At 48.3% G+C, this 18,952-nt stretch overlaps 1 protein-coding gene across 2 annotated transcripts in view; it reads right to left on the reverse strand.

Moving 5' to 3' along the window:
• Positions 1-202: 202 nt before the first annotated feature.
• The window catches only part of SYNJ2 (synaptojanin 2), a 96,482-nt gene continuing 77,732 nt past the window's right edge, over positions 203-18,952 (reverse strand). For both annotated transcript variants that reach the window (XM_044917357.1, XM_044917356.1), the window contains 10 exons: positions 18,192-18,309; positions 14,336-14,554; positions 14,138-14,216; positions 13,426-13,594; positions 12,810-12,983; positions 10,317-10,451; positions 8,548-8,660; positions 7,163-7,271; positions 5,219-5,370; positions 203-3,770 (listed from right to left, as the gene is read on the reverse strand). In XM_044917357.1, coding sequence (XP_044773292.1) covers positions 3,033-3,770; positions 5,219-5,370; positions 7,163-7,271; positions 8,548-8,660; positions 10,317-10,451; positions 12,810-12,983; positions 13,426-13,594; positions 14,138-14,216; positions 14,336-14,554; positions 18,192-18,309 — 2,006 coding nt within the window. In that variant the 3' untranslated portion in view covers positions 203-3,032. The remainder of the gene's footprint in view (positions 3,771-5,218; positions 5,371-7,162; positions 7,272-8,547; positions 8,661-10,316; positions 10,452-12,809; positions 12,984-13,425; positions 13,595-14,137; positions 14,217-14,335; positions 14,555-18,191; positions 18,310-18,952) is intronic.

Here is an 18,952-nt window from a genome sequence, read left to right on the forward strand (position 1 = left end):
GAGCAAGTTTGTTATTTAATGAATGGTATAGTGTAACTATCCCTCGGCAAGGTGATGTTGGCCCCCCTACCTCACACCATTTATAAAAAAGACAAAACCCAAACTCAGAGGAATAACTAGTAATCACATTTCACCCAGAATAGAAGGCAACATAAAAAAGATATTCCAACATTCTTCCATATCCAAAAAGAAACAAACCAAATTTTAAAAAAAAGACAAAATATTTAATAGGCATTTTTTACAACTGCAGTACAAATTACCACTTCAAATAAACATTACAGGGTTTTAATTACTAGTCACCCAATAAATAATTTTTGCAGCTGATAAAATTATTTCATTATAAAGCGAATGTTTTAATGTATTACTTTGCTTGTACTTCTACATATCCAGATAATTCTATTCTATCTTGAAATTCAACAACTTAGAACTTTTACAGGAATTGCTTGAGCAGATGTCCTAATTTCAGTCATTTACTGGAACGTATTTTAAAAATAGGCAATAAGTCAGAGAAGATTAGGTTGGAAAAGGGAATATAATTGGGGTCATAGAGACAATGTTGAATTGTAAAGTTCTGTGCCTCAAATTCTTTGCGGTGAACTGTACTGTCTTACAGAGCAGTAATAAAAGACACTTCAGGGCCTGTGTGGGGGCACAGAAAAACCAGAAATAAAAAACCCACAAAGAGAAATCCCTAGGCCGGCAGTTGCTCGTCCAGAATATTTAACCAACTCTGCTGCTAACCTAGGAAACCTATCATCTCTTAAAGCCCTAAAAACTAAGTAAGGCAATTCCAATTGTCTTTTTAAAGAGAACATTGGTGTGTGAACCTTATATATGATCACCTCAAAATCCAGTCTATGTTGTTCACGGATTTGAACACCCCTGATCAAGTATTTGTTCGATTCTTCACGTTAAACTACTTAGAATTTTTCTCGTGACCTGTCTCCTGAGGTCAACACAATTCTGTGTGAATACTTAATGTCAGATCCTTAAGAGCTACCTGTGTAATGAGCACCTTTCTTCATTAAAATTCTGTTCTCTGTCCCATTTATTGGCCATTTGCATCTAGAACAAAGAAACCTGAAAATTAGGCCTATTTCCAGCTTTGCAAGCAACTGTTACATTACACATAATCTGCTTTCAAATTCACCTCCTTTTTGGTGGGAAAAAGAGGTGACAGAGGAAAGAACATTTGAATGAGGAAATCTTTGATCCCATTCCCAATTGTACTCTTAGTAGCAATGTGAATCCTGGCAAATTATTTAACTTCTCCAAGCCATTTACCCATCTTGTGTTCTTTCTCCCCTGAACTCTTCAAGAATTACGTTGTTTACTCATGTTTGTTAGAGAGGTAAACAGGATATAAAGTACTTACACTCTACAGAAAGCGTCCTAATCAGCTAAGGCCAGAAACACCTTCTTTTTAAGACTGGTCAACTACATATATTACCTGTTTATCCCTGTGGGTCACTAAGACCTTTTGCTTTTACCAGTTTTCAAATGAAATGCGATAAATGTTGTAGTTCCGTTTTTGTGTTGAGTGCCAGATTTAAATAATCTGCAGGGTACCTGGATAGTGGCAATGAGAAGTCATTCTGAAATCCCAGAGGCAAAAAGAGAGTGGTATCCCCCTAGGCAGGATGATTACTGCCATCCTAACCATTAGCATTTAGTGCCATCCTAACCAATTCTCCAGTCACATTAGGGATAGTTCAGAGTCACTGCTGTATGATTCTAGGACATTAAAAACTCCTAAATATGGTATGTGGCACACTAAGTTTTCACCCGTGAATTTCTTGTTAGCAAAAATATGGTATCTGCTCCAAACGGATTCTAGGCCTTGCAACGTTATTCTTAAAATGTACAACAGTCTGGTGATGTCCTTCTAAAGGACTGACTAGGGCAAGAAGGTGTCATAAATGTACAGACGAAAATATAAACCTAGTACACAGACAGATAAGCAAACCCACAAATGCTGCCCTGGGGTCTCTCATATACAGGGACAGGTGGTGCTTTCCTTCCCGAAACCACAGCCAGGCAGCCCAGGCTAAATGAAATGTTCTTCCTAGCGTCACGACGAGGCCCAATATTATGTGCCAGCATGAGTCTGCACGGTTTGTGCTTTTCCTCCTCATGGAACACAAGGGGGGAAAGAAGCGACGAGGCTTCCTTTAGTAGGGAAGAGCCAGCGGATAAAAACTGGTTTAACTAGTACACCAGGGCTCCAGACTGCAGCACGTCAGGCGACATGCGGTAGCTAAGACACGGTACGGGGAGGAGTCTGTAGCCAGCCTGAGCTCCGGCTAAGCTAACAGTATGTGCCTCGGAGCCCAGACAGCGTATGACACCATCTCCCACACAATCAAGGTTCCTGTACGTGTACAGAAACACAAGGGCTCACGGGAATGTGTCGTCTTGTCATTTGGTTGATCTGTTGGCCACTTTCAACTCCGATTTTTTTTTTTTTAACCTGGGGTCAGCAGGCCAGGTACAGCTCTTAATGGTCCCGACCACCTTTCAGCTGATACATCAACCTCCAGGTGGATCGCCAAAAAGTTATCCCAAATCTGTAAAGTACAAACAACATTTTAAAAACACCACAGACACACATAAATCGAAAACAAAACACAAAACAAAACAAAACAAAACAAACAAGCATGGAAAATCCAACCAGGGAAGAACTTCTTGGACATTATCAGCTAGACTCCCTGTCCTCAGATCCACACATCGAATCTAACCAGAGGTTTCTCAGACCCCTGAGGGGAAACTAAAATGCACGAGTCTGGACTAAAACCGATCTTGGTGGCTGAATAATCATCTTATTGAATAAGAGACACAATTTCTGTAAAGTACACACGAGTGACAGAAATCCAAATGTTTTTTCAGTGCGCCTTTAAAGAGTGGTCTCTTAGCAGGGGTGAGGGTGGGGGGGGGGGGGGGCTGAGGCCAAGGCTCCGGGCTTTCCCTGTGAAGGGACGCCTGAGGGAAGAAGGCACACTTTCTGTAGGAGAGCCGCTGTCCACGCTTCCTACTCATGTTTTCGCCAGCGGGTCAAACACCTGCAGCACCGTCCTCTTGTCCTGGTCACTGCCGGTCACGCAGCGATCGAAGTCCTTCGGCCCGCGCCCCGGCGGCAGCTCCTGGGCAGCCGAGGCAGAGCCTTGCAGCGGGGCTGTGTGTGCTCTTTCCAGGCCCCTGGTACCCGAGTCCAGCGGGTCGGAGCTCTTGGAGAGCCAGGCATTCTTCAACAGGCTCGGGTGGTGGAGAAGGCTCCAGAAGGGATCCTGATAATCACCAAGAAGGGAGGCCGCCTCGGACTTGGGCTGCTCGGCACCGGGGGTTGCGGGGCTTGCCGCGTAGGAAGCGCTGAGGCCAGTGGCCTGTGGAAGGAGAGCGCCCCCGTCGGGTGGGTGTGCGGGGGGAAGGTCGCTGCGGCCACTGCAGGGGAGGACCGCGAGGAATGGGCTGTCACAGCTCTGCAGCACCTGCAGGTGGAAGGCGGCGGGGGCCGACTTCTTCCTCCTCGGGGGCGCCTGGGGCGTGGGCGGCGGAACCTCCAGCGGGGACGGTGGGGTGGCCACGGGAGGGGCATCGTCTGGTGCTGGCAGCCCCCTGCTCGGCTTCCTCTCGGTACCCTTCCCAGACTGAAGTGTTCTCGGTTTGGGAACAGGAGGGACGGCTGCTAGAGGGGGGGTTTCAAGGCTTGTCTCTGGGGGCCCGACCGTAAAATGGACCGTCTGTTGCTCAAACTGGTCTTCCGGTGACTCAGGCTGAGGAAAGGCAGGACCAAGAGTGTAAGTCAGTCAGAAACCAGCACTGGGGGCGCGGGGGTCAGCACCCAGACGGTGTCAGCAGGGGGAGCAGAGATGGGGCTAAGCGGACATTCTAGCAAATTCGAGATCTGAGAATGTCTGGGATGCTCAAGTGTGACCAGGTACAAGAGAGCGCAGGGGGAACACACATCTGTCAAGTACCAGCAGGTCCAACGACATAGGAGTGGAAACTTGAAAACCAGGGCCACACGGTGAATATTCTGAAACTAGTTTTTCCCTTGTTACCTTAGGAAATGGGGTTATGCTCTTCCTTTATTAAAAGCGAACCTCTGGAAACTATCTTCTCTGAGGCCACCGCTTGGACAATTCAGCGTGTACCATGCAAGGTGGATGGAACTTATGTGAGGGCAGTAAGCTAACTGAAGGGCTAATGGATCGGCTTGCTCCTTAAATCTTTGATCAATTTAACTACAGTAGACGGCAAATTTCACACAGGAGCATCACTTCCTCTGTTCTGACTCAAAACCATCACAAAACAACTGCACGGTACAAAAGGGAGCTTTCGCATGGAAGGAGCTGTTCGTATCATAAAGCGTCAGCATTTCCCCTGATTCTTTAGAAAACAAACCGCAGAAACAATCCTTCTCCACCAGCCTTTTATTGTCACTCCTGCGTGGCGGCCTGGGAAAATGACCCATTTCTGCCCTGGCTTTTAAAAGAAAAGACGGAGCAGGCACAGGGAAGAGGAGGAGGAAAGAGGTCTGCTTTGTAAGGGGGCAGGGCAGATGGACAGACGCGAGGTGCGAATGTGGGGCAGACCGATGCGGAGAACACAGAGCAAGCGCCAAAGCCACACTGCACACGCGCCATGGGTGGAAAGCGGCAGTCACTCGGGAACGGCCAGCCAACGGATTACCGAGGGTCCCGTTACTAGAACACCGAGATCAAACGGAAGATCCAGATGTCTCTAGAGGTGCCAGTCTTTGGGCTGCCACTGTCCTGACAAACTCATGTCTCTGAAGCAGCAAGCAAGGCTGAGAAGCTTGAGAGCGAGAGCAAAACACAATCTGCAAGAAAAGTGGCAAGAGAAGGTGTCCAGGCCCCGGTATCAGAGGCCGCGCAGAGCGTGTCCCCACTGCAAATCCACCGGCCGGCGAATAAAAATCTGTACCCGTGCAACCTCGTGCACACGATACGGAGACACACAAACAGGAAAAAAGTATCCCACAAGGGCTTCGTTTGGGGGCTCCAACAGAACACTCCAGAGGCCTGATACCTCCCAGCTGTTCCATCGCCGTGAGAGACTCCTGGTTTTTCTGCTCAGCGAGAGCCAAGGACACGCGGGCGTGTGAAGGAGGGAAGCGATGGTCAAGCAGCGTCCCCAAGGACGGGAGTCCAGACCCTGGAGCCCCTTGGCAGTAAGAGGCTCTGCTACAGCTTCTTACCTTTCCTGTCCTCCGCAAGGTTGGCTTCTTGATGGTGGGGACTCTGGGCGCAGGCCGCCGGGGCAGGAGCGGGGCCACCCCTGCCGTGGGCTCTGGTTTGGAAGGCCCTGGGTCCCTCAGGGATGTGGCAGTTAGGGCATCTCCTGGGGCACCTGAAACACACAGGTGTACGGATGGCTGAAGTGGACAGGACAGGGTGATTCGCTGCATGACTTAATCTGTAGGCAGTTCACACTCTAAGAGTAATTTGCTAAGGCAACGTATTTCCTTTTTTCTAAAAACAAAAAAATCTCTAAGGGCTGTCAGGATCAGCCAGCTAGGTTTAGCTCCCAGCTTCTCATGTTCACCGTCTCAACAGGGATGGTCTTCATGGGGGATCACTGAGGCCCAGACATTATATGCAAAGTTTTATGTCTGTGTGCATTTCCCTGGGGAGGTAATCCGAAACGTCTCAAAATCTCAGCAGGGCTCATGACCAAGAAAATGTTAGGCTGGGATCCCCGGGAGATTTCAGATCTCAAACCTTTCCTAACCTCTACATTCATGGAACACTTAAAAAGTAGCTTTATTGAGATATAATTCACATGCCATCAAAGTCACCCTTTTTAAGGATACAATTCAGGGGTTTTTTAGTATACTCCCGGAGTTGTACAAACCGTCACCACTATCTGATTCCAGAACATCCTCATCACCACAAAAAGGAACCCTGTCCCCCATTAGCAGTCGCCCCTCCATCCCCTCCTCCCCCCGACCCCGGAAACTACTAGTAACTTTCTCTCTGTATAGATTTGCCTATTCTGGACATTTCGTATAAATGGAATCATACGGGGTGCCTGAGTGGCTCAGTCAGTTGAGCATCCGACTCTTGATTTTGGCTCAGGTCATGACCTCAGGGTCGTGAGGTCAAGCTCTGCGCTGGGCTCCTCACTGGGCATGGAGCCTGCTTAAGACTCTCTCTCTCCCTCTCCCCACCCCACGGATGCTCTCAAATAAATAAATAAAAGGAATCATACAATATATAAACCTTTTTTGTTTAGCTTTTATATGGTCAAGATTCACCCATGATAAAGCATATATATGAATACATTTTTTTATAGCTGAATAATATTCCGCTATATAGTTGTTACACTACCTTTTATCCATTCATCAGTTGGTGGTCACGTGGGCGGTTAACATCCATACAATTGTATTATTTTTTGTTAATAAATAAAGAAACCACTCATGATAGTGTTATCCTACAACAGTGTTTCTCGACCTCTTAATTTGTGCCCTCCTTCAATGTTACTTGGAATTCCAAATAAGTTACATATCCTGCCTAAAAGCAAATAGACAGTTGTGATTGGCTATGGCTTTTCAGAGGGCATGAGCTCTCCTTTCTAAAAGAGATATTTGTACACAATCAAAACAACAACAACAACAACCCTCAAAAATATTAGTATCAGCAATTTTGAATGTGATTATGATTAATATGATTAACATGGGTTAGGTGAAGTAACAGCAACAAAAAATTAACCGGCAGTAGAGTGGGGGAGAGGTCCCCGCCTGACAGTAAAGAATCTATACTTGCTGGTGATTTAAAAAGAAGGTTTTGTGCCTGAAATAGGGATGGGTCCCAAATTATCTCTTGTTATGGAGCTGGCAGAATGAGTTAGTGCCTGGAGCATTATCCTTTTCTAAAATCCATTTTTGTTTATTTCAGTCTCTCCCTTAAAGTGCTTCTTAATAATCCTGGGGTTATTTCTATATTCTTACTGAATTTTAAATATATAATTTTAAATGGATAATAACATTTGTAGTGGAATTTTATAAAATGTTGCTAAAGGGTGCTTCCAATTTAATACCCCCTCCAGGGGGGAAGAAAAAAAAAGTTACTTTCTCTTCCAGACCACTTCTAGTAGGAAGATGCATAAAAGACCAGAAGGAGAGCCCCAGGAGAACACTCACCTCCTCTGGCTTCCAGGAGACACCGGATGGCTGCTTCTGCCTCCTGAGCATTGGTAGTTTTGATCTGCTTGACGTTGTAGGGTTTACTTATCCCCATCCTGGCTTTGGGCTTCAGGAGAGACACAAGAAGAAAAGCATATTAACAGAGGCAGGAAAACAGGCTCGCCTGGTCCGCTTACTGCCTACTGATCAATCTGCAGGGGTGAGGGGCACGGGGCTCCATCAGACAGGAGTTAAACACAAACTCCAATCTAGACTGCATCCCTCAAGCCTCCTCCCGGAAGTACTCTCATACCAAGAAGAGGAATGCAATAATTCAGAGCTGACAAGCCTCCTCTCCCAAACTGGGTCATTACAGGTCTTTGCAAGCCTCCTCTCCCAAACTGGCTGGTTACAGGTCTTTGCAAGCCTCCTCTCCCAAACTGGCTGGTTACAGGTCTTTGCAAGCCTCCTCTCCCAAACTGGCTGGTTACAGGTCTTTGCAAGCCTCCTCTCCCAAACTGGCTGGTTACAGGTCTTTGCAATGTGGATATACCACTATCTATTTAATTAACCAGGTAAAAGCCAGAAAGCACCATCAGAAGCCACTTCTCCCACAGCTCAGCAAAGTTATTAAAACACCTTCCACTCTTTTCTTGAAAATAACTTTTTCTACCTCTTCACCTTTCTCCCTCTTAACCCAAACCTCTGGGTTACCACTGATGACCTGCCTTCACTGTTGTCAACTACTGAGGCCCAGTCATTCCCTCTTCCTGCTATCACGCGTGACATCTGTCCAGCCTCCTGGGACAGCTCGCCTCCACCCAGCACCCCGGCTTCACCTCCCTCACCTCCATGCCACTGACCGTCACCTCCTGTCCTCCTGAGTGGCTCACTGCCATCCTCTGGAAGTTTCCGCCTCTACAATCCTCCCTCACTGTGGTTATTACTAGTGTTCCCCTACTGCACTATTTAGGCCCTATTACCCCCCTTCTTCTTAGCCTCTTCTCTCAAGACAACTGATCTGAATTTCTCCTATTTTGCCTTCTATCGAGCACTGCTCTGTACACCAAGGTCAACGGCAAGCCTCAGAAAGGAGAGAAGCAGAGGAGTCTGGAAACTAACAGTTCCACCACACAGGGACATGTGGGATTTTTCATCAAGTAAGATTTTCTCTCTAACACTCTGTACAACCATGCAGAAACCCTGTAACAGATCTGCTCCTGAGTTCTGGGTTTGGGAGCGCGCTGGTGGGCGGGCAGAGGGTAAAGAGATGTAGGTATATGTGTTCACTGAGAAGAGGCAATCCCACAGGATCTTAGGGGCCGAAGATGGACCATGGGGCAGATCCCTTGGGTTTGAAATGCTGGCCCGTTTTGCTTTGAGCCAAACACAGAAGAACTCACCGCCTGCTGGGGTGCCCCCGGCAGAAGTTTTGCCGTCTGCAAAATCGAGTACTGCCCGTGGGTGCCGGAGGAGATGGACACGTCCGACGCCGACTTTTTCACCACTAAACCAGCTGTGAAAACCAACGAGGGCAGAGTCTCAATCTTAGTGAAGTCACCAGCTGCTCTGAGGCCAATTCCCAGCCAGCCGAGAGCCAGTCCAACCACGGACACGGTTAGGGTCTCAGCCTGTGTGGGGCAGGTGGGCATCCACAGGGTCGGTATTAAATTTCTCTTTTGATTCTCAGTTTGTGCCTATTCTCTAGATAAGTATTATTTGAATGCAAATTTTAATCTAACATCCTGGGGGGGGGGTCAAAAATCTGATATAAAAGTCAATGTATTTTGGAATGGTTTAAAATACACTACTGTTATTAGGACCCCATTTTAAAAATGGCTTGTGGGCAAAATCTAAAAAATCCCAAAGCAGGGGAATAAATGATATTAAATGACACAGTCATTAGGAAATCATATTTTAGAATATGCAGGGGCACCTGGGTGGCGCAGTCGGTGAATGTCCGACTCTTGCTTTTGGCTCAGGTCGTGATCTCAGGGTTGTGAGATCGAGCCCCGCGTCAGGCTCTGCGCTTAGTGCAGAGTCTGCTTGGGACCCTCTCTCCCTCTGCCTCTGCCCCTCCCCTGACACTGGCATGAGCTTGCTCTCTCTCTAAAAATAAATAAATAAATCTTTAAAAAAAAAAAAAGAACATTTAAAGACACAGACATTAGATGAAAGACAAAGGACCAAGCAGAATGGATACCAGTTTTGTAAAAAATAAATAAATAACCACATGTTGGTATAGATGTACATAATCAGAAAAAGGCTAGAAGTCTTGTGGTTGACAATTGTTACTTGTAGACAATCAAGTGCATTTAAAAATTTTTTTTATACGTATCTATTTTTGTAAATTTTCACAATACGATATAAATTTTACTTTTTACTTATTTAGTATTTTAATCTCTGAGTGTTAACTCAGAAAAGGAAAGAATATGCTTAAAAAGTCACGTGTTTCCAGCTTGCCATCGATTACTAATGTGACGTAAGCCAAGATGAACCCAATGGGAAAGTAAAGCTTGAGGGAAAATCTCTGTGTCTGACTGTCACACTTTCGGGGTGGGGGGGAAGAAGTAAACAGTAGAGGTAAAACAGAAAGTGCTCAAAAGCCCGTCACCAATGTCTTTTCAGTTCGTTAAGGGAAGCTTGAGGGGCCAAGGACCGCTCTGGAAGAGACAGGAAGAGGAGCGCCGTCCTCGGGGCCGGGCCGGGAAGGGCCCATCCTCAGGTGGCCGGACGCCAGGGGCAGCAGGTGTGGGCCCGCAGAAGCCAGGACGCCTGGAGTGCCGGGTATCGGGGCTTCCTGGAGCCCTGGGAAACAGGGAGGGGGGAAGCAGGCACGGACAGAAGGCCACTTCTGCGGGGCTGGGGAGGAAGGTGCTAGAAGGTCTTTGCTTGGCGGCCCCCTCCATTTTCCATTCTCTACCATCTCCAACAGAAAGCCCCTTAACGCAAACCACGGCTACAGGAAGGCGAACAGCTGTGTACAAGAATCACGTAGTTTGCTGTGAGAAACACAACCATCTCTGGGATTGACACAAAAAGGAGCCTGAGGAGGGGAAGGCGCTGGGGACCCAGCGAGGCAGCAGCGACTCAGAGGCAGGTGTTGAGTAGCAGGAAATAGGGGGTTATTCCCAGCAGGCATGGTGGAAGCCGAAAGCAACAAAGTCTTACTTGGAGGGGGGGGGTCTCTGCGGTGGGTGAGGTGGCCGAGGCCTAGTGGGAACCGACAGAGACCTGCTTGGAGAACGGTGCCGGAAATCTCCAACTGCTTCCGGCTCCTGCTTTAGCGCCACCAGCTCAGCATCATCTGGAGGACATGGTGGAACGCAAGTGAGGCGTGAGGCAGGGCCCGGACTCGGGTCTGCGCGGAACCGACTGCAGGAGGGCCCCCCGCAGGGCAGGGGGCCCCTCTCTGCTGGCATGGGAGGGCGGGAGTGGGGCACCCACTGCCTGCTTGGAACAGGAGATGAACTGTGGACAAGGCTTCCAGTCCAGACATGAGAGACATGGAAATTTTTCCAAGGCTAGGGGTGTCTCCTTCTAAAATAATGAAGGAGACTCACACAGAGTAGAGGAGACACTTGAACACCAGAGCCCCTCAGTTTGAATTCCTCACTCTAACACAGGACAGCTGGTTTTGGAAGCTGAGAATATTCTCTGTCTCTGCCCACAGGGTAGCCTGCCATCTGGGGGCAAGCTCCTGGTATGGGGTGTCCCTGCCCACCGTCACCCATTGCCAGCTACTTCACAGGTGATCAACCTCCTGACTTGTCCTGCAAATACCTTCTAAGGCTCGGAGGGGCGTGAGGACGTGACTGCTTTGATTTTATTACATATACACTTATTACACATAAGTTCAGGGAAATTGCAGGTCTTCTCTCCCACACTACAGCATAGCCCGATTTTTGGCTCAGACACTCCACCCCTCACATTTCCAACAGCTCAAACCCATGTATTTTTGAAGTTGGAGCTGGGAAGAGGCAGGGCTTCTCCTTCTAATGGGAATGCCTGAACCCCCACAGCATCAAGGACATGCCTTCTCGACACCTGCCAGGTGGCAAGGTTGCCCACATAGCCCCATGCCCCCCTACTAATTTTTCACTCCAAGAGGTCTTGGTGCACATATGTGCCCTCCCCTCGAGAGGCTTCCTGAATGATGGCCACTTCCTCAGAAAAGGACTGCCTGCTATCTGAAGAGCATGCCCCTTCAGCCACTTCCACTCAGGGCAGGAGCCCTCTGGATGTGCAGTGCACAGAACCACCTCGATTGGGCAATGGTCCCCAAACCCAGCCACGCATCTCAGTCACCTGGGGAGCTTCATGAAATACCAGATTTTCAGGGTCCCAGCCCACCCCTGCCAAACCCACATCTCCTTGATGGAGATCAGCAACTGTACATTTAAGAGCTCCTGATGGCTCAGTGCAGCCAGGCTACTAACCACCTTTGGGACCATGGCACAAAGGGGCTTGGGGGTGTCTGCACCTCTCCCGGCAAATTACCTTCCCTGGGAAGCATCTCAATTCACTTTCACCCCGTTCTGTATTCTCAGCTGCAGCTCAAAGGGGCCTGACACATGCTAAGCTGCCGAACCTACCAGACAGAGCTTTCCTCCAATGGGGAAGGCACAGCGAGCGGCAGTGGGAATCCCCTTGTGGCTGTGGGAGAGTCTGGGGCTGGGGCACAAACGACCCTAATTTCCAGCCCACGAAAGGCCAGCGGGCTTTAAAACTTATTCAAAAGGGCCATTACATCATATAACCTAGGGCTTTGCAGTTTAATCTGCGGGACTTTGAGTCCCTCTTTGCTTAAGTCTCAAATGATAGAATGATGCTAATGTATCATATTACTGTGTAATAACATGTTACAGGAATGTAACCAGACCCCAGCACTGAGGACATAGATACTGGATGGACCCAGACAGTGTGCTAAGTGAAATACATTAGACATAGAAAGACAAGTATGATTTCACGTACATGTGGAACCTAAAAAACAAAACAAACAACAGCCAAAAAAAAACCCAAACCCAGAAACAGACTCATACATACAGAGGACTGGTTGTTGACTCCCCGGGGGGTGAGGGGGAGATAGGTGAAGGAGATTCAGAGATACAGACTTACAGTTTAAAATCAGTCACAGGGATGAAAAGTAGAGCATAGGAATACAGTCAATAATACTGTTTCAACATTACATGGTGACACATGGTAACCACACGCACTGTGTAATGTACAGAATTACAGGTTCACTAAGTCGTACACCTGAAACCAATATAACATTGTATGTCAATTATATTTCAATAAAAAAATAAGTAAGTCTCTTACGGGATTGAAATATACATTGTGGAGAAGAAAAACAGAATTACAAATGTAAAACCAATTCAGGGCTGTGGCCATTTAAACATACTGAGGAAGCAGGGATTACCACGGATCTGGTAAGCTGTAACGGTACCAGTGGTAAAAATAAATAAATAAAAAGCATAGAGAAAATCAGGGTGGTGGTAGCTGGATACGGGCCCAGAGCCCGGTTTCCACCCACTTGCTAGGACTTGTGGTTTCAGCCCTAGCGTGGGCTGTGAGCACTTAACTGGTGGCCTCATGCAATGCCCTGGTGCGGAGAGAAAGCAGATCGGATGCCAGAGGCTCTTTAGAAAAGGAAGGGCCAAGCTACCTTTGTAGGTCGGGTGCTGCTTCTTTTTAGTGAGCGCAGGTGACTTGCTGATAGGCACCGCTGCTGTGGAGCTGGGGGCTTCAGAGAGGCTGTCCCCGCCCATCTCGCCATCTGAGACCACAGGCTGACTTAGTTCATCCACCAAATAGTCTTCATCATCTTCGAGAATATCCCCTGGGGGAAGGAAATGTCACAGTGCACAATGAGGGTAAATGGCACAGCCTTCAGGCAGTGGGTCTGTTTCACCATCCGGGCTTGCTGCTCTGCGTCGGGACGCCTGCGGCCCAGCCTCCAGCAGCCTGGGGGCGCCCACGTGTCAACAGGTACAGGACGCCAGTTCCATTCAGGCCTGAGACACCGACTGAGCCCACAGCCCAGACAGCCTCAAAAACACTGTTCTCACTGTCATTTCAGACGGCTCCAGGTCTTACTGCTTCATGCATTACTCCTAGATGTGCACAGTGCCAAACCGAGCACACAGAATATAGTGCTTGTGATCCAAGGACCGCCTGTCACCTTAGGTGTGAGAAGGGGTCTTGAAAATCTCATGCTGGTTGCTGGAACTTGCCTGCTGGCCTCGCCACAATGACCAAGAGGTCCTTGCAAAGCTACTCACCCTCTGACTCATAGTCCAGAGTTGTGAAGTCAAAGTTTTCCTCCAGCAAACAGGAATTGGCAGTGGGAGACATGGAGGCCATGCTATCCCGCTTTCGGATGATCTCCTCTTGCAAACCCTTCAGCCAGTCCTTGGTCTTTGGTCTGATCTTCACGGCTCTGCCTTTCACCTGAGGACACAGTGGCCATCTGAGAAGGAGTACAGACCTCAGAACCACCCCCATGCTTTCAAAGGGCATTCAGCTCAAACTCCTGCTTCAGCAGCAGGCCAGTCTTCATGTTTTGCCATGAAAAGTTGAGGGTCTAGACCTCAGGCAAGATCAGCAGAGCTCACGTTTGGCCCAAATAAAAGTTGAATTATCATCTCCAGCTTTTCATGCCATGTGAACGTAAAACCAGGATATTATCAAAATGGGAACTCCTTGTACACTGCATAGTCCAAAATACACTGTCTAAAGAGAAGGACTGCAATGCCCTCCCATGTGCAGGTGTGAGCTGAGACAGACCCAGCGACTCAGGGGGATCTACTTTCTAACATTTGCTCTTCCCCCCAAATTCTGCAAGTGACCAGGGCTGGACATTAGAGACCTCAACGAGGGGACCAGAAATAGACACCAGAAGGAAGGGTGCTAGTTCCTGCCCTCATGTGGTGCCCAAGAAGACTCTGGGGAGTAAGCAGCCCCCCGCTCCATGGGTGACTGAGCACGACTTACCTTCATACCATCCACATCCAGGACGCTGAGAGCCGAGTGACTGTCTGCAAAAGTCACCAGCATCTGCCCTTGGTTGATCCTGGAATGAATGAGATGGGCCAAGTCAATGCCAAGAACAACCCGGCAGCTCTCGTGGATTCTGGCCGGCCATGTACCCAACATGCACACGGGACCCGCACCAGCCGGGGCACTAATTACCTGACAAGAACGATGGTCCCGTAATTGCCCAGGGTCTGCATGAGTTCTGTGCGCACATCTTCAGGAAACTCGTTTTTCTCTTCTAAGGTCGGTGACTGAAGGTTGACCACGACGGTGGCATCCAGGGGGCCCTGGAAAGAGGACACTTCCCGAAACACTGTCTCCCGAGCACCCACATCGACTTCTTGAACTTCCACCTCCACGATCGCCAGCACGGGTCTGCGTTAGACACAGAGGGAAGACAGGTGACGGGTAACGCGGCCGAGCAGGTCCCAACCCCCAGAGCTCCGCTGTGAAGAGTGAACATCGATGACCCACGGCTGTGGCCCCAGCCCAGTGCCAGCACCTGGCTGCCTGTCCTAGGCTTTCAGATTCTATCTTTGCCCAATCTTAGCATTGTCTTGGCATTCTCACCTAAGGGTGGTTTAGAAAAAACAGTGCCAGCCATTAGCAGAGATTTTTCTATGTGGTTTTAGTCAGTACTGCCAAGGATGGAGAGAAGTGGGAATTCCCCCTTGGCTAGGGGTTCAAGCTTTTCGGAGGGCTATTTGGCAATTGCTGTTAAGAATCTCAAAAATGTTCATCTCTTTTAACCTACTAATTTTAATTCTAGGACTCTGTTCTAAGAAAGTGACCAGAGATTCACACAAAGATTTATACACAGGATGATTATTACAGCACTGTTGATGGAAGGGGGAAGGGGAAACAGTCTATCTGTCCCATGACAGGGAAACAGGTTATGGTGCAGCCATATGATAATATTTTACACAATTAATAAGAATAATGTCAGAGAAGTCGAGTTGACATACCCAGGAAAACAGATCAGCAGGAAATAATGCAATCGTTTATTGCCATTGTGCTAGAGGGGTGGGTTTACTCTCTTTACAAAAATTTAGGAAATCCTCTATTACAAAGATTATGTAATCTTCTTGAAGACTTTTATAATACAGTATTAAGTGGAAACAAAACAGAAGACAAAATAGTAGATGATATGGCGGTGACCTTTAAAACCAGGGAACACTGCAAAAATGAAGAGATGTGAGTGATAATCAGTATGCTCCTCCCACAAACTTATATCGCCACTGTTAGATTTTTGGGGGTTTTTTTGCATCTAGAAAAAAAAAAAGAAGATGGAGAAAAATCTGATGCAGGGATATGCACTAAGTGAGTGGCAGAAAACCTTCTGGGAGAAACCGCACACGCTTAAGAGAAGCCTCCTCACTGAGGAAGGCGGGGGCAGGTGCAGGTGCTCGCGGGCAGCGCCCCCAGCAGGGATGCGAATGGGCTATGGATACGCGGGACGCCTGCATGAATCTGCAGAGAATGAGGCTGGCGGGGAAAAGCCAGTCCCCCCCGCCCCATTCTGATTCCATTTATGTAACATGCTTGGAATGACGAAATCATGGAAAGGGAGGAGAAGAGCAGTGGTGGACAGGGGTTAGGGAGCAGGGATGTGAAAAGGCGCCGGGAGGCATCCCTCTGATGAAGGGGATGTTCTGTGTCTTGACAGTGACATGGCTGCTGCTAACCTGGTGGTAACACTGTGCTACAGAGTGACAGGACCTCCCCACTGCAGGGCCTGGGAAAGAGTACCCGAGCTCTCTGTATTATTCCTTACAACCGCACGTGCCAATCTAGAATTACCTCAACATAAAACGTTTAATTTAAAAATATGAATGTAGGGGCGCCTGGGTGGCTCAGTCGGTTGGGCGACTGCCTTCGGCTCAGGTCATGATCCTGGAGTCCCTGGATCGAGTCCCGCATCGGGCTCCCTGCTCGGCGGGGAGCCTGCTTCTGCCTCTGACCCTCCCCCCCTCATGTGCTCTCTCTCATTCTCTCTCTCTCAAATAAATAAATAAAATCTTAAAAAAAAAATTAATAAAAAAATAAAAATATGAATGTAGTAAAGCAAAATGATAAGTCTGCAAAATATAACCCTAATGTCCTCACACGCATACCTGTACGTGAAAGGGCGTCTGCACACGAGCACACACCGCACACAGGTTAACATTTTGGTGTAAAGTCTTCTAACGCACACGGAAAATGCAGAAGACACCTAACAGACCACTGCAGACACTGTCTCAGAGGGCGGAACTACAGAGGGTTTGTTTGTGGACGTAGGTCTCCCCTAACTGTCAATAACTGAGGGGCTCTGCTTCTGTAATCAGAAAAATCCACAAATGTCTAAGACACACCTCAAACCAGTTATGTCCAGATCTGCAGCTCCCAGCATCCCAGTAGAGTGAAGGCTACTCCGTCCTTCCGGCTGCTCAGGCCAAACTCTGGGGTCCTCCTCAAATCTGCTCCCCCCCAAAACCCCATCCAATCTGTCAGGCAATTCTGTGGGCTCCACTTTCAAAATCTATCAAGAACCCAACTGCTTCTCGCCATGGGGACCCGTGACCATCTGGTCCAAGGCTGGCACTACCCTTGCTTCCTGCACTAGCTTCTTCCCTGGCCCCACTGGACTCCCTTGGGCTGATTCTGTCAACACCTCGTCAGATAATGCCACTCCTCAGCCCGAGTCAAACCCAACGTTCTTGTGGCCCGCAGGGTTCCACATGGCCTGCACTGCTTGCCCAGCTCCTATGACCTCCTCTACTCTTTCCACCCCACCTCGATTCTCTGGATCCCTGAAGGTTCACTGCCTTGCCCTGGAATGCTCTCCCCCTGTCACCCCTATGGCTCACACTCTCACTTCTTTCAGGTCTGGGGCTCTACGGTCATCATATCCGAAAGGCCTTCCTTGAACACTGGGTATAAAAGAGCACCACCAACCCTTTGTCTGAGTCTTGTCACTACTATTTTTCCTTTCACTTTTGTTTACTGTCTGTCTGTCCTCATTAGACAATTCCATGAGAATATGGTCTTGTCTCTTTTGTTCACTGTGCCAGGGACAGGGCCTGGTATACAAGGCCCTTCAGTGAATAGAGGTTAAATGAATTGCTTCTAAAGACACTCACTGAACTAGCAAACTGATACTTTGCTATAGAAAGTCCTATAACTGGAGATTTCCCGAGGTTCATTTCTAGGTGTGGATTTGCCACAACAGGTTTCCTAAGAATTTAGAATATCTCAAGATTTAGACCTACTGGCCGACCGGCTCTTGACCACCAACTCTCTCTCCTAATTTCCTTCCTTGTAGAAGTTGAAACTGACAGGCTAGTTTTGGTAGCAGCCATGGGAAGATCAAACCCTTCCTATTCACACCCTCAAATGCCATCCTCTGTCTCTTTAAAGATGTTCCACGAGACTAATCTCCCTCTGCAGCTGGTCCCAGCGCACATCGAGCTGACCGACCCTGCTGCTGTGTTCCATCCATAATGCAAGACACGCCAGGCCAAACCAACAGCTCAGAGCATTTAAGAACTCAGAATCCAACACTTACAAACCATTTCACATTTGTAATGATAAAATATTAGAAAAAAATGTCACCAGCAGGTAAATGGGTAAATTCCATCGATACACTTAGTGGAATACTGGACAGCAATTATAAGGCAATAAGCCAGGTCTGTAATGCCGACGTGATTGTATCTCAAAAACATTAAGTGACAAAAAAGCAAGGTGCACAATGACATCATTTGTAGGAATTTAAACTGCAAAATACTACAGGCTGCATCTTTGCAATTTTCATAAATGAGGTCATTTATGATACGAGCAATTACAATACCAACACGGATTCATTCTTGGTGGTGGGGACAAAGCTATTGGTCACACTATTCTTCGCTCTTTACTATATTTCTCACGCGTGCACACACGCATCTCGGGGAGGACCGCATGTCCGTTCTCTGCGGGGATAAGCAGATGTCGCTTTCCGCAGCGCAGGAGAACGTGCCCGAGGCGGCGAGGACCATACCTGTGATCAGACGCTTGTAGTTCGGCTCGGCCGTAATACTTGAGGGCACCAGGAGACCAGGAATGTCTGACGGTGGTGTCAGCATCTACATCGTTGTCTAGAAGGTTGAGTTCTCCAGCTACTCACAGGGATTCCAATCAAGAGACCCACATACAACAGAAAACAGTATCAACATATGGGAATGCCGACTGAGGAAGCCTACACCAGGGATCTACCGCACAGACACACCTGTCTCAGACTCGTCTGCTCTAACCTGCTGGGCCAGAAACCCTGCTGAGCTGGCCTGGGGGCTCTAGGGTAGATAATCTATGTAGAGGACCCAGTGCTGCCTACTTCCTCCCCAGTGGACAAGCTGAGTGGGACTGCAGACGTAGCTGTTGGGGTTCCCATCCCAGGGCCCACTGGAACACAGGAAGTCTGCAACCCCCTATGTAGGCGAAGCCGCGGCTAAGGACATCACGGTATGCCTGCCTCTTGGTGCCCCGGGGATGACCACAGATGTCCAAAGACTGATCTGAACGACGGGATCCCCTGCTTTGAAATCTCTGCATCCATCTTGCCAGAAAAGCAGAGCTGTTTTACCTCTAAGTGCTCTAAGTCAACCGCCTTGCGAGTTGGCCATCACTTAACAATTCAAAACGTACTTGGCAATGAATTGAGAAAAAACTCTTCTTTTCCTGTGTCTGGCTCACGTTCAATGTGTAATTGGAGCTTTAAGCAGGTCAGCGCTTGGTTGAACGAAATGCGCGGGATAAAGTGCA

Source organism: Neomonachus schauinslandi, chromosome 8, assembly GCF_002201575.2.
Source record: "Neomonachus schauinslandi chromosome 8, ASM220157v2, whole genome shotgun sequence".
Lineage (NCBI taxonomy): Eukaryota > Metazoa > Chordata > Mammalia > Carnivora > Phocidae > Neomonachus > Neomonachus schauinslandi.